Source organism: Bombina bombina, chromosome 4 (assembly GCF_027579735.1).
Source record: "Bombina bombina isolate aBomBom1 chromosome 4, aBomBom1.pri, whole genome shotgun sequence".
Lineage (NCBI taxonomy): Eukaryota > Metazoa > Chordata > Amphibia > Anura > Bombinatoridae > Bombina > Bombina bombina.
Window position 1 is genome coordinate 1028223791 of NC_069502.1, and position 16511 is coordinate 1028240301.

General features: G+C 41.3%; 2 protein-coding genes across 3 annotated transcripts in view; both read left to right on the forward strand.

Moving 5' to 3' along the window:
* TASP1 (taspase 1) overlaps positions 1-16511 on the forward strand; it is a 680735-nt gene that overhangs the window by 91421 nt on the left and 572803 nt on the right. The gene's annotated exons all lie outside the window — the stretch shown is intronic.
* LOC128655584 (tetraspanin-10-like) overlaps positions 7929-16511 on the forward strand; it is a 38029-nt gene continuing 29446 nt past the window's right edge. The window contains exon 1 of the mRNA XM_053709177.1: positions 7929-7945. Coding sequence (XP_053565152.1) covers positions 7929-7945 — 17 coding nt within the window. The remainder of the gene's footprint in view (positions 7946-16511) is intronic.

The window sequence follows — 16511 nt, forward strand, 5'->3', positions numbered from 1 at the left end:
GACCGCATTAACAGATTTCCCTGTGGACTTCAATGTGGAAAAAAAAAACTAACACCCAACAAGTCCCACAAACCTGATCACGTTTTCTCAAGTGCGCTAACCCCATATGAAATATGAATATTTATTTAACATTCCATTGTTCTTCACATAGCAGAATATGTTCTATTTTTAAATATTTTTTTGGTAAAATATATATCTATACTTATATGTGTGTGTATATTTTTATGTATATTTTTTATATATATATATAAAAGAACATATTCCGCAATGTGAAAAACAGTGGAATGTGAAATATTTACATTACAATAAAAATAGATTTTTCATGTTTTCAGCTGCTTTAATGCAAAGGGCTCCAATACACTTATATATGCAGGCAACATAAAAAGACAGAAGCGCCACATGGCCCAATATTGTAGGAAAAAATGACAAATATTAATGTAGTAGATACAACTCACATTGGTGCAGCACCCCTAATGGTGCGGAAGGAGCTGACTGGGATCTATTACAGTCACCCAGCAGACTGACCTCCGGTATACAATCAGCAATCTGTGAGAGGTGTAAACACAAGAGAACGCCAATATGGTCTAGTATTGTTTGGGTGCATGAGATTAGATGTAGTAAAATTGCACTCACATTTCTGCCATGGGGGCGAGTCTGGTGTTCTATGGCCGATATATTGATGATCTGACTTTCTTGTTTAGGAGGTCCTTTGAAGAGGCAACATTGTTTACAGATTCTCTTAATACGAATGAATTTGGTTTAGAACTGACCAGTAATATTCAATCCACACATATATAGACTATCTTGATCTAACGCTGTCCTTTTCCCCTTCAGGCCACACCATGTCTGAGACCTTTTTCAAAAACGTTGATTGCAATAGTTTTGTTAGATTTCAACAGCAATCACTATTTTTGTTGGAAGAAAAATGTTCCCTATGTGCAGTTTAGGCGCATAAGGAGAAAATGCAGCACAAAAGAAAGTTATGAGTCTCAGTCATTTATCTTGAAGGATAGATTCCTTGAAAAGGGATATCCTCTAGACCTTATACAAAAGGGTTACCTTAGAGCCCTCAATTATGATAGACCAACATATTTCACAAAGAACAAAAATGCTAAACAGAAGTCAATTGGTGAAAAAAACACTCCATTGTTCATTACTGGATATAGTAGCCAACACCGTGAGATAAAGAGAATCATCTCTAAACATTGGTCTATTATATGTGATGATCCTTTTTTTAAAAACCAGATATCCTCTAAACCCAAAATAGTGTTCAGAAGAGCCCCCACGCTAAAGAACAAATTAGCACCTAGTAAGATAGTTAGAGATAAAATATTTCTAACTAAATCTACTATGGCCATCAATATCAAAAACAATAATAATAAAACTTTTTTGGGTAGCTTTGTACCTCAGTGTGGCTCATTTAGGTGTCACAAATCGAGATTTAATATGTGTAAGGTGGTCAAAAGTGGCACCAAGATCTTTCAGTCTAATAGCACAGTAGAACAATATGTAATTAAAAAACGCCTCACCTGAGCCGTGAACTAGTATGGCTGCAGAATAACGAAGCTCCGTATAACCTTTCCCCACAAAGCACACATGAAGGGTGAAATAACCAACTGAAGAGCCTAAAAGTCACCGGAACAGACCTAAGACCTAGAGAAGCATTACTTGCTACAACACTGAGACGGGGGAGGCTGTGACCGCAAGAAAACGATTCCAAACCCTGCGCTCATAGAAAATACCCGGCGCCATCTTTAAGTAACTGCGCCATCGCTATCTACAGAACGGCAGCTTGATCACCGCCACACAACAGGTTCGCATAACAGCCGCCCCTCCGGAATCCTACCTCGATATCATTAAGGTAACTGACCAGTACTGGTTGCCGACAGTGACTCCCGGTGGACCCACCGGAACGGAGAACTATACTTAGTGGGCCAACAGCTCACGAGCTGAGGAAACATCTTTGCTGAACAGACCGGGGTAAGCACTTCATCACCACAGACATCTAAGTCCCACATTACAAGCTAGGAGATGTAAAACACAACCCTATCTCATTTTTACGGACATAATACGGCTTCCAAGCATAAAGGGGCACATTACCAATAATCAGGCCTCGGTCTAAATTAACAGGCCTACCTTTACACCGGCTGCCGCCTTGTAAATATACCTTTTTCGGCCACACACTGCACGTGGGAAACTGTTGCATAACCTCCAACCCCATTAAAGCATGAAGAGGTGCTGACAAAGCACATTTATCACTTGATTAACAGCAACAACCACATCACAACTCACATAATACAGAGATGACGTCTAAGCGCACTACTAAAAGTGATAAAACGACCAAATCAACCACTACCTCTGTCTCAAAGCTTAATTCCTACTTTAAAACAGTAGACACAGCCAGCTCAGTACCTTCCAACAATATGCAATCAGATAGTGACATGCAAGAAGAAGAAGCTGATACCATTCTACCTGAATCTACCCTCCCTCTAACAAAAGCAGACCTGAGTTCGCTTCCTACAAAAGAGGACTTCACAATATTCATGAGCCAGGTCAGCCAGCTTATAAGAGACAGCTTATCTGAGGTCAAAAAAGACATTAGAGAACTAGGCAACAGAGTGCAACAATTAGAAGGACATGCTGAAGAGATCTCTGAACCAATCAATCTGCAAAGTCTGCAGATCCAACACCAAACTAACGAAATACGACAAATGCAGATGCAAATAGAAGATTTGGACAATCGTGGCAGACGCCAAAACCTAAGAATAAGGGGAATCCCAGAAAGCATAACAACTGACACGCTTTCACAATATGTTCAAGACCTCTTTAGCCACCTATTAGACAATAAAGAAGACACCAACATCTCCATAGACAGAATGCACAGAGCTTTAAAACCTAAACCACCACCTAAAACCCCACCAAGGGATGTTATCCTGCGTTGTCACAACTTCAAAGATAAAGAACTAATACTAGCCGCAGCTAGAAAGAAAGCACCCATATGCAAAGATGGGGACAAGATACAAATATTTGCTGACCTAAGCCCGCTAACCCTCTCTAAACGAAGAGAAGTCAAATTTCTTACATCACATCTACAAGATCACAATATCCCCTACCGGTGGGGTTTCCCCTTCTCCATAAGAGTCATCAAGGAAAACAAAGAATCTACCTACAAAGACCTCGAAGATTTGGACTCTTTCTGCACTCAATTAAACATCCCCTTACCAAGACAAATACCACAACCTCCGGACCAAGCAGAAGATATCTACATAACAACAAACTCCATACCAAAGATCCAACGCCAGAGATGGACTACAGTCAGCAGGAAAAGGAAAACAACGCTCTCAACAACCAGCGCCCCTCAGACCTCGACTTCAGTCCCAACCTGAGAGACTGAGAATAAACACAGAACTCTAATTGGATATACACAAATCCAGATGTCATTGGACAACTCTGTTTAAGCCCTGAATTGCAATATTACCTAGATACCTATAAAGCTGATGTGCTCTTCACGCCAACATTTAGTAAACATTCTCTCTTCATATACTATATAAGCATAAGCAAGGGGAAACGTTAGTAGTAATACTGTATTACTACCCATCCTCCATGTTTTCATTACTAAGACCGGGGATATTATCCCTGATCTTGAACCAGTTCTTGTTTGTTTTGTTAATGGTTTGTTTGTTTTTCTCCCTCTACCGTCTCCTTACTTCTTTCTCTTCCTCCTGCATACCCTCCCTTATTGCTCATCTGTCACTTCAAGAGAGGCTTGTGTTCTTACGACCTCTTAGGCTGCTCATTTTATTGACAGTTTCTTCTATTTCAGCTCCCCTGGGAGAACATAGAATCGACAGGTCATCACATGGCGGTGGTGGCGACTCCGGCACTCCTCTACGCACTCAAAGGTATATATTACATATCGGAAAAGCGGACACCCCAGACATACCTTGTCAGGACTCTACGGTAAGAGACATAGAACACCACACTTTAGCACACTACTCATACACCAGAAACACATATGGCAAATAGACCAATACTGATAACCTCCCAAAATGCTAAAGGTCTGAACTCTCCCACGAAGAGGTCAGTCGCCCTACAATGGTTCACCAAACAAAAAAGCTCCATCACATTCATACAAGAAACACACTTCCCCAGACTCAAGGAACCCAAATTTCATAACAGAAACTTCCCTCTTTGCTTCCTTAATTCCAATGATAAGAAAAAGAACGGAGTAGGGATTCTCATACACCATTCTCTCCCTTTCAAATTACTGCACACTAAACAAGACACAGAGGGCAGAATACTCATTCTGGTAGGCCTTATATACAACAGACCCGTCACTCTGGTCAATATATATGCCCCCAGCACAAATAGGACTAAATTCTATAACAAATTAAAAACCATGGTGCAAGAAGTAAACAGGGGTTGTCTTATCTTGGGAGGAGACTTAAACGTCACCTTGAACCCGGCTATAGACACAACATCAAATAACACTAAAACCTCACTAAGACCCCCACACTCCATCTTTAAGTGCATTAGGCATCTATGCCTGGTCGACACTTGGAGACTGCAACATCCGTCACAGCGGAACTTCACTTTCTACTCACACCCGTGGACAATGTACTCTAGGATAGACCATCTCTACATAGATCAGTCTCACCTCTCCCTACTGCATGACTCAGACATTATCCCAACGACTTGGTCTGATCACTCTCTGATAACAATAGAGTTAAATTGGCCAGACTCACCTACACTCCCATTTATATGGAGGCTAGACACCTATCTCCTTCACCACCCTCCAACCACACAGAAATTAAAGACAACTTTAACTGATTACTTCAACACTAACGCGATACCAGAAACACACCCTCTTTTTGTGTGGGAAGCTCATAAAACAGTATTTAGGGGCGAATGTATCAAACACAGAGCATACCTCAAAAAACAGTACGATACTCAACTAAATTCCCTGACAACAGAACTACACACGCTTGAACTCAGACATAAACAGAGACCACAAGAGAGAGACACTCTTAGCAAACTGACAAACATAAGAAAAGAGCTTAATACTCTACTTTTCTCTGAAGCCCAGAGGAAAACTTTACGACTCAGAAAGAAATACCTTTATGAAGGTAATCGGCCAGGCAGATTATTAGCCAACTCACTTAAAGACAGAGCCTACATGACACACATTCATAGCCTTAAGACCCCCCAAGGAGAAATTATCCAGGACAGTAAAGTAATAGCTGCACACTTCAGGGATTTTTACAGACGGCTTTATAATCTTGAGACCAATACCACCCCAAAGCATACACGACAGATGATAAATTATATCCAATCGGCCAACCTTACCAAATTAACACAAACACAAACACTAGATCTAGAAAAGCCCATTACTCTGACAGAAATCCTAAACGTTATTAAAGACCTCCCCACAGGGAAAAGCCCAGGACCAGACGGCTTAACCAACCTATACTACAAGACTTACAGAGAGATCATAGCTCCACATTTGTTAAAACACTTTACGGCCCTTGACGAAGGAAGCACCCTCACAAACGACTCTTTAGCAGCACACATCACAGTTATTTTAAAGCCAGACAAATCAAGCGATGACCCAGCCAACTACAGACCAATTTCACTTTTAAACGTCGATATAAAGATTTTAGGGAAAATTATAGCAAACCGCCTAAATTCAGTTCTCACCGACATTATTCACACTGACCAAGTAGGCTTCGTACCTGGCCGAGAGGCTAGAGACAATACCCTTAGAGCCCTAACACTAATAGAATTCTCCAAATATCAAAACATCGAATCAGTACTTATAGCTATAGATGCTGAAAAAGCTTTCGACCGAACTAATTGGCAATTTTTAAAATTACTCTTAAAAAACTTAAGATTCGGCCCCAAAACCATAAACAGAATATTCAGCCTATACTCCCACCCAAATGCTAAAGTAAAAGTTAACAAAATTCTATCAGATCCCTTCCCAATTCAGAATGGCACACGTCAGGGATGCCCGCTATCCCCGATCCTCTTCATCTTAATGATGGAAGTTTTTGCATCGCGAGTACGTATGAACCAACACATTAAAGGAATAGAGATTGACCAACAAAATTACAAAATAGCATTATACGCGGATGACGTGTTATTCACAGTCTCATCCCCATCATCGTCCATACCAGCAATCATGTCTGAGTTGGACGAGTTTGGTACATATACCAGCTTTCTGGTCAATAAACAGAAATCTGAGATCCTAAACATTAATTTGTCTGACACCAAATTTAAAGCCCTATCGTCGGTCTGCCCACTACGACTTAAAACAGACACAATCAAATATTTAGGAATCCACCTCTCACCGAACCAGACAACCCTATTTGACAAAAATTACAACACACTCTTCCTCAATACGCAGCGGGACCTTAAATCATGGACGAACAAACCAATTTCCTGGTGGGGTAGGATCCAAGCCATAAAAATGACAACATTGCCCAGGATCCTCTATATGCTACAAACCCTCCCGTTACACCTACCGCTTTCATACCTAAGTAAAGTCCAGAAAACCCTTAACACATTTGTGTGGAATAAATGCAAACCAAGAATCAATAAAAACACGTTGTACAGGCCCAACCTGAATGGCGGGCTGGGCCTACCTAAGATTGAGGAATATTACCAAGCAGTTACATTACAAAGGATCCTGGACTGGCACAAAATACATGAACATAAAGCTTGGGTTACAATAGACTCACATATTCTAAAAGCCCCCCAAGTTCATGCTCTCTGCTGGGTATCCAAAGACCTTAGACCTCCCCAATGCACTCACCTTGAAATTCACAAACAGCTTTTCAGATGCTGGGACCATATAATAGCCACTAAACACCACATATCCACATACAGATCACCCCTATTCCCAGTTGTCCTAAATGCAGAAATGATAGGGGGCCTAGACAAGGGATTTCAAAGACTAATTGAGTGGGACTATACCATCCCCCTATTCAAATTCACGGAAGCAGGGAAATTATTAGAAAGAGATAAACTAACGGAGATAGCTGAGGGGAGATTTTCCAAATGGCTAAAATATGCCCAATTACACCATTATATACACACATCGCCTTACAAAATAGATCTCCTAAGGAGACCCACTGCCTTTGAACATCTATGCCTCACTGGGATAATCCCAAGAGGGACACTCTCCTTATCACGTAAGATCCTCATAAGTACCACCTTAGACACATTACCATCATTCACTGCCAAGTGGAACACAGATCTTACAATAGACCTAGACATAGAAGACTGGAATAAAATATTTCGATCAGTTAAAAGATCCTCCTCTTCTACATCGATACTAGAACTAAACTTTAAACTACTCCTTAGATGGTACCTAACGCCATCGAGGATAGCCAATATATACCCCGGCACCTCAAGCTCATGCTGGAGAGGCTGTGGAGCCCTTGGTAGTGTCGTACATATGTGGTGGCATTGCCCTAAAATACGTCCTCTATGGGATGCAGCTGAAACCTACTATAAACAATGCCTCACAGCCAACTTTCAATTAACACCGAAAATAGCCTTGTTGAATGACTTACCAAAGATACCATGTCGCCTAAAGACGCTAGTCCTACAAATAGGCCTTAACAGTGCTAGAAAACTGATAGCTAAACATTGGAAAAAACCCATCACACTAAACAAACCTATGTGGGTCGAGGAAGTTGAGGAACAGTTCTCCCTAGAAAAATATGGCTACATGTGCCGTAACAAAACACAGACCATCTTAGATGCCAGCTTCTTATGGCGGGAGTACCTTTGAGACATTTCATCATTTTTTCCCATATACCATATACACGCTATACATACCTTACTATCAGCTACTGGATAGTCTTGCCGGGAACTGACAATCACGCTAGAGATCGGGGAGTGCCGGACCGCCAGGACGGCCCATGACCTTTTTCCTCAGGTGAGCGATATGTTTCTCTCTCTTTTATCAATTTTTAACGAGGGATCAGCAGGAAACTTTCTTAAGTTATATTTTTGTTGTTATGTTAGTCTTTATTTGTTTTTACTTGTTGATCGTTATTTTTGTCATGACCAACCCACATACTCAAGCATTATGCAGCAAGAATCCAATGAGCCTTCCACCTACAGACTTTCTCAGATGGTTGCACTAGCTATTGGACCATGAACGCCTTAAAAGAAAAGGCAAACCCAACTCACAACATTTCTGTTTACAACGCTGCATTGCCTTTTGATTGTTGAATTTTGCTTGATGTACAATATGTAAAAATAACAAATAAAAAAAAAAAAAAAAAAAAAAAAAAAAAAAAAAAACGCCTCACCTGCGAATCCACTTATGCGATATATTTAATACATTGTTTATGTGGGTCCCAATATGTAGGACGCACGAGCCGCAAAATAAAGACTCTGGAGCAAACATATTCGCAAAGTAAAAAGAAAATTGCTAAAACATAGTGTATCAAGACACTGCACTTAAGTTGATAAAGGAAGCTCAAAAACTCTATCCATTCTTCCCATTAAACATATATCTAGAAATAGTCATAACCCTATGCTTCTTCTTCGCCGTAGGGAGACCTACTGGATCCACAAATTACATACATTGGTTCCAGAGGGTCTCAGTGAATGTGTGGATGTAGCAGCCTTATATCTTTGATCAACTTAGATTGCTTTTTTAGATCTACTATAGTGCACACTTATTGTGCTTTTTACATTTTATTTATTCACACCATTGGTGATGTTATACACCATATCTAAAACTTATTACACTACATCTCACACTATTATATGACAGTATAGATATTCCCTATTAGTTCACCTAATCACTAGAATATAGGTTAAAACTTAATAATACACAGTGTATCACTTACAAAACTACACAATAGTAGCACTATCAATTATGAATTTTGCTAATAATCATTTTAACATGTTATTTAGATCACTGCCATTAGTGGTTTTAGATTCACTAGTGGCTATAGCTTTTATATGACAAGCACTGTTATCACTTATAGTTAGTTGATATAACTGATTTATATAATCACCAAGGTACATCACATAGTGGCACTATATTACCTGTTGCCAGCACTTTAGTAATATTCACTTTGGTGGAAATAGTTAGTAGTTTGTGGATACAGATTGACCTGTACACTCTGTTTACCGGTTATGAACATATCTAGATAGTACGTTCACTTCAACTATATCCAATATAATGGGATATCTCTCTTTTGACATATATCATTAATTTATGTTGTTTGATCTAAAATAGGATCAGATGTCCTCTTAAATTATAACACTGCTGAGCGACTCTAACATCTAGTTAAGCCACGGCCAGTATAGAGTACATTAATATATTACTATTTATCCATATCGCAAGTTACATTCACACTTACATCCTATTAGACATCTCATTATTTAGTCACTAACTAACTCTTGGCTCTACATCTCCCCTTTTTCCACACTAGGACATTGGACATTATTAAAGGGACAGTCAACACCAGAATTTTTGTTGTTTAAAAAGAAAGATACTCCCTTTTTCTTCTGTTATGTGTGATCAGTCCACGGGTCATCATTACTTCTGGGATATAACTCCTCCCCAACAGGAAATGCAAGAGGATTCACCCAGCAGAGCTGCATATAGCTCCTCCCCTCTACGTCAGTCCCAGTCATTCTCTTGCACCCAACGACTAGATAGGATGTGTGAGAGGACTATGGTGATTATACTTAGTTTTTATGACTTCAATCAAAAGTTTGTTATTTTAAAATAGCACCGGAGCGTGTTATTACTTCTCTGGCAGAGTTTGAGGAAGAATCTGTCAGAGTTTTTTACTATGATTTTAACCGGAGTAGTTAAGATCATATTGCTGTTCTCGGCCATCTGAGGGAGGTAAAGGCTTCAGATCAGGGGACAGCGGGCAGATGAATCTGCATTGAGGTATGTAGCAGTTTTTATTTTCTGAATGGAATTGATGAGAAAATCCTGCCATACCGTTAAAATGACATGTATGTATACACTTCAGTATTCTGGGGATGGTATTTCACCGGAACTACTCTGTTAAAGGTCACTAATCCTTTTTAATAACTATCTATCATGTTAAACGTTTTTGCTGGAATGTAGAATCGTTTACATTGCTGAGGTACTGTGTGAATAAATATTTGGGCATTATTTTCCACTTGGCAGTTTTTTTGCTTTAATTGTGACAGTTTCGTTTCTCTTCACTGCTGTGTGGGAGAGGGAGGGGCCGTTTTTGGCGCTCTTTGCTACGCATCAAAAAATACCAGTCAGTTACTTTTATATTTCCTGCATGATCCGGTTCATCTCTGATAGATCTCAGGGGTCTTCAAACTTCTTTGAAGGGAGGTAAATTCTCTCAGCAGAGCTGTGAGAATTCTTATAGTGACTGTGAATAAAAACGTTGCTTTGTATTTTTTATGTCAAATTTAATTATTGTTATTTTACTAATGGGAACAAACCTTTGCTAAAAGTTTTGTTGTTTTAAAGTTTGATGCTATAACTGTTTTTCAGTTCATTATTTCAACTGTCATTTAATCGTTAGTACCTCTTTGAGGCACAGTACGTTTTTTGCTAAAAAAGATTATAACCAAGTTGTAAGTTTTTGCTAGTGTGTTAAACATGTCTGACTCAGAGGAAGATATCTGTGTCATTTGTTCCAATGCCAAGGTGGAGCCCAATAGAAATTTATGTACTAACTGTATTGATGCTACTTTAAATAAAAGTCAATCTGTACAATGTGAACAAATTTCACCAAACAGCGAGGGGAGAGTTATGCCGACTAACTCGCCTCACGCGGCAGTACCTGCATCTCCCGCCCGGGAGGTGCGTGATATTTTGGCGCCTAGTACATCTGGGCGGCCATTACAGATAACATTATAAGATATGGCTACTGTTATGACTGAAGTTTTGTCTAAATTACCAGAACTAAGAGGCAAGCGTGATCACTCTGGGGTGAGAACAGAGTGCGCTGACAATGCTAGGGCCATGTCTGATACTGCGTCACAGCTCGCAGAGCATGAGGACGGAGAGCTTCATTCTGTGGGTGACGGTTCTGATCCAAACAGATTGGACTCAGATATTTCAAATTTTAAATTTAAATTGGAGAACCTCCGTGTATTACTAGGGGAGGTCTTAGCAGCTCTCAACGATTGTAACACCGTTGCAATACCAGAGAAACTGTGTAGGTTGGATAAATACTTTGCGGTACCGGCGAGTACTGACGTTTTTCCTATACCTAAGAGACTAACTGAAATTGTTACTAAGGAGTGGGATAGACCCGGTGTGCCGTTCTCACCCCCTCCAATATTTAGAAAGATGTTTCCAATAGACGCCACCACTCGGGACTTATGGCAAACGGTCCCCAAGGTGGAGGGAGCAGTTTCTACTTTAGCTAAGCGTACCACTATCCCGGTGGAGGATAGCTGTGCTTTCTCAGATCCAATGGATAAAAAATTAGAGGGTTACCTTAAGAAAATGTTTGTTCAACAAGGTTTTATATTACAACCCCTTGCATGTATCGCGCCGATTACGGCTGCGGCAGCATTTTGGATTGAGTCGCTTGAAGAGAACCTTAGTTCATCTACGCTAGACGACATTACGGACAGGCTTAGAGTCCTTAAACTAGCTAATTCCTTCATTTCGGAGGCCGTAGTACATTTAACCAAACTTACGGCTAAGAACTCAGGATTCGCCATACAGGCACGTAGGGCGCTGTGGCTAAAATCCTGGTCAGCTGATGTTACTTCTAAGTCCAAATTACTTAATATACCTTTCAAGGGGCAGTCTTTATTTGGGCCCGGTTTGAAAGAGATTATCGCTGACATTACAGGAGGTAAGGGCCACGCCCTACCTCAAGACAAAGCCAAAGCTAAGGCTAGACAGTCTAATTTTCGTCCCTTTCGGAACTTCAAAACAGGAGCAGCATCAACCTCCACTGCACCAAAACAGGAAGGAGCTGTTGCTCGTTACAGGCAAGGCTGGAAGCCTAACCAGTCCTGGAACAAGAGCAAGCAGGCCAGGAAACCTGCTGCTGCCCCAAAGACAGCATGAACCGAGAGCCCCCGATCCGGGACCGGATCTAGTGGGGGGCAGACTCTCTCTCTTCGCCCAGGCCTGGGCAAGAGATGTTCAGGATCCCTGGGCACTAGAGATCATATCTCAGGGATACCTTCTAGACTTCAAATTATCTCCCCCAAGAGGGAGATTTCATCTGTCAAGGTTGTCATCAAACCAGATAAAGAAAGAAGCGTTTCTACGCTGCGTACAAGATCTGTTAATAATGGGAGTGATCCATCCGGTTCCGCGGTCGGAACAAGGACAAGGGTTCTACTCAAACCTGTTTGTGGTTCCCAAAAAAGAGGGAACTTTCAGGCCAATCTTAGATTTAAAGATTCTAAACAAATTCCTAAGAGTTCCATCGTTCAAAATGGAAACTATTCGGACAATCTTACCCATGATCCAAGAGGGTCAGTACATGACCACTGTGGATTTAAAGGATGCTTACCTTCACATACCGATCCACAAAGATCATCACCGGTATCTAAGGTTTGCCTTCTTAGACAGGCACTACCAGTTTGTAGCTCTTCCATTCGGATTGGCTACGGCTCCAAGAATCTTCACAAAGGTTCTGGGTGCCCTTCTGGCGGTACTAAGACCGCGAGGGATTTCGGTAGCTCCATACCTAGACGACATTCTAATACAAGCTTCAAGCTTTCAAACTGCCAAGTCTCATACAGAGTTAGTTCTGGCATTTCTAAGGTCGCATGGATGGAAAGTGAACGAAAAGAAGAGTTCTCTTTTTCCTCTCACAAGAGTTCCATTCTTGGGGACTCTTATAGATTCTGTAGAAATGAAGATTTACCTGACAGAGGACAGGTTAACAAAGCTTCAAAATGCATGCCGTGTCCTTCATTCCATTCAACACCCGTCAGTAGCTCAATGCATGGAGGTGATCGGCTTAATGGTAGCGGCAATGGACATAGTACCTTTTGCACGCCTACACCTCAGACCTCTGCAATTATGCATGCTAAGTCAGTGGAATGGGGATTACTCAGATTTGTCCCCTACTCTGAATCTGAATCAAGAGACCAGAAATTCTCTTCTATGGTGGCTTCATCGGCCACACCTGTCCAGGGGGATGCCATTCAGCAGGCCAGACTGGACAATTGTAACAACAGACGCCAGCCTACTAGGTTGGGGCGCTGTCTGGAATTCTCTGAAGGCTCAGGGACTATGGAATCAGGAGGAGAGTCTCCTTCCAATAAACATTCTGGAATTGAGGGCAGTTCTCAATGCCCTTCTAGCTTGGCCCCAATTAACAACTCGGGGGTTCATCAGGTTTCAGTCGGACAACATCACGACTGTAGCTTACATCAACCATCAGGGAGGGACAAGAAGCTCCCTAGCAATGGTGGAAGTATCAAAGATAATTCGCTGGGCAGAGTCTCACTCTTGCCACCTGTCAGCAATCCACATCCCGGGAGTGGAGAACTGGGAGGCGGATTTCTTGAGTCGCCAGACTTTTCATCCGGGGGAGTGGGAACTTCATCCGGAGGTCTTTGCCCAAATACTTCGACGTTGGGGCAAACCAGAGATAGATCTCATGGCGTCTCGCCAGAACGCCAAACTTCCTCGCTACGGGTCCAGATCCAGGGATCCGGGAGCGGTTCTGATAGATGCTTTGACAGCACCTTGGAACTTCGGGATGGCTTATGTGTTTCCACCCTTTCCGCTGCTTCCTCGATTGATTGCCAAAATCAAGCAGGAGAGAGCATCAGTGATTCTAATAGCGCCTGCATGGCCACGCAGGACTTGGTATGCAGATCTAGTGGACATGTCATCCTGTCCGCCTTGGTCTCTACCTCTAAGACAGGACCTTCTGATACAGGGTCCATTCAAACATCAAAATCTAACTTCTCTGAAGCTGACTGCTTGGAAATTGAACGTTTGATTTTATCAAAACGTGGTTTTTCTGAGTCGGTTATTGATACCCTGATACAGGCTAGGAAGCCTGTTACCAGAAAGATTTACCATAAAATATGGCGTAAATACCTATACTGGTGCGAATCCAAACATTACTCCTGGAGTAAGGTTAGGATCTCTAGGATATTGTCTTTTCTACAAGAAGGGTTAGAAAAGGGTTTATCGGCTAGTTCATTAAAGGGACAGATTTCAGCTCTGTCCATCTTGTTACACAGGCGTCTGTCAGAAAATCCAGACGTCCAGGCTTTTTGTCAGGCTTTAGCTAGGATCAAGCCTGTGTTTAAAGCTGTTGCTCCGCCATGGAGTTTAAACTTAGTTCTTAACGTTTTACAGGGTGTTCCATTTGAACCCCTTCATTCCATTGATATAAAATTGTTATCTTGGAAAGTTCTGTTTTTAATGGCTATTTCCTCGGCTCGAAGAGTCTCTGAGTTATCAGCCTTACATTGTGATTCTCCTTATCTGATTTTTCACTCAGACAAGGTAGTTCTGCGTACTAAACCTGGGTTCTTACCTAAGGTGGTCACTAACAGGAATATCAATCAAGAGATTGTTGTTCCATCCTTGTGTCCAAATCCTTCTTCAAAGAAGGAACGTCTTCTACACAATCTGGATGTAGTTCGTGCCCTCAAGTTCTACTTGCAGGCAACTAAAGATTTTCGCCAAACTTCTTCCCTGTTTGTCGTTTATTCTGGACAGAGGAGAGGTCAAAAAGCTTCTGCTACCTCTCTCTCTTTTTGGCTTCGTAGCATAATACGTTTAGCCTATAAGACTGCTGGTCAGCAGCCTCCTGAAAGAATTACAGCTCACTCCACTAGAGCTGTGGCTTCCACTTGGGCCTTTAAGAATGAGGCCTCTGTTGAACAGATTTGCAAGGCTGCAACTTGGTCTTCGCTTCATACTTTTTCCAAATTTTACAAATTTGACACTTTTGCTTCTTCGGAGGCTATTTTTGGGAGAAAGGTTCTTCAGGCAGTGGTTCCTTCTATATAATGAGCCTGCCTATCCCTCCCGTCATCCGTGTACTTTTGCTTTGGTATTGGTATCCCAGAAGTAATGATGACCCGTGGACTGATCACACATAACAGAAGAAAACATAATTTATGCTTACCTGATAAATTCCTTTCTTCTGTTGTGTGATCAGTCCACGGCCCGCCCTGTTTTAAGGCAGGTAAATATCTTTTAAATTATACTCCAGTCACCACTTCACCCTTGGTTACTCCTTTCTCGTTGATTCTTGGTCGAATGACTGGGACTGACGTAGAGGGGAGGAGCTATATGCAGCTCTGCTGGGTGAATCCTCTTGCATTTCCTGTTGGGGAGGAGTTATATCCCAGAAGTAATGATGACCCGTGGACTGATCACACAACAGAAGAAAGGAATTTATCAGGTAAGCATAAATTATGTTATTACTCATTCCCCAGTTTTGCACAACCAACACAGTTATATTAATATACTTTTTACCTCTGTTATTATCTTGTATCTAAGCTTCTGCTGACTGCCCCCTTATTTCAGTTCTTTTGACAGACATACAGTTTAGCCAATCAGTGCTCACTCCTAGGTCACTTTACGTGCATGAGCTCAATGTTATCTATATAAAACATGTGAACTAATGCCCTCTAGTGGTCAAAATGTATTCAGATTAGAGGCAGTCTTCAAGGTCTAAGAAATTAGCATATGAGCCTCCTAGTTTTAGCTTTCAACTAAGAATACCAAGAGAACAAAGCAAAATTGGTGATAAAAGTAAATTGGGAAGTTGTTTAAAATTGCATGCCCTATTTAAATCATGAAAGTTTTTTTTGGACTTGACTGTCCCTTTAATGAACTTTTGATATATTTAAGTGGTTGACGTATCACTGGTTAGATATGTGTGTGTATATGTATACACCTCAATGGCTCAGTCAGTTACGGCAATTTAGTCCTTATCTCACCCCCACACGACGCATCACCATAGTGACTACGGCTAGCCAATAGCCACTGCTAAACAGAGGTTAATGATGTCATATCCTAAGAACCAATCACTACACATAACGTAGTATTTTGGTAAACACCCCTTACACCCCTTTTTGCACGTAGTCTCTCTGTATACACCCTTCCCTGAATTTGTATTAACATGAAAAAGGTTGACTATGTGAAATGTGAATAACACTAATACTGTTCAAGGTAATACTCGATATACTCCCACTTGGGATCAAGTAAGAAATACTAATTAGAAAGGTCCGCGCTACATGTTATTTTTCTCCTACATTGGTGTGTCCGGTCCACGGCTTCATCCTTACTTGTGGGATATTCTCTTCCCCTACAGGAAATGGCAAAGAGAGCACACAGCAAAAGCTGTCAATATAGCCCCCCCTCTGGCTCCGCCCCCCAGTCATTCTCTTTGCCGCTCTGAACAAGTAGCATCTCCACGGGGATGGTAAAGAGTATGTGGTGTTAGTTGTAGTTTTATTTCTTCTATCAAGAGTTTGTTATTTTAAAATAGTGCCGGTTTGTACTATTTACTCTACAACAGAAAGTG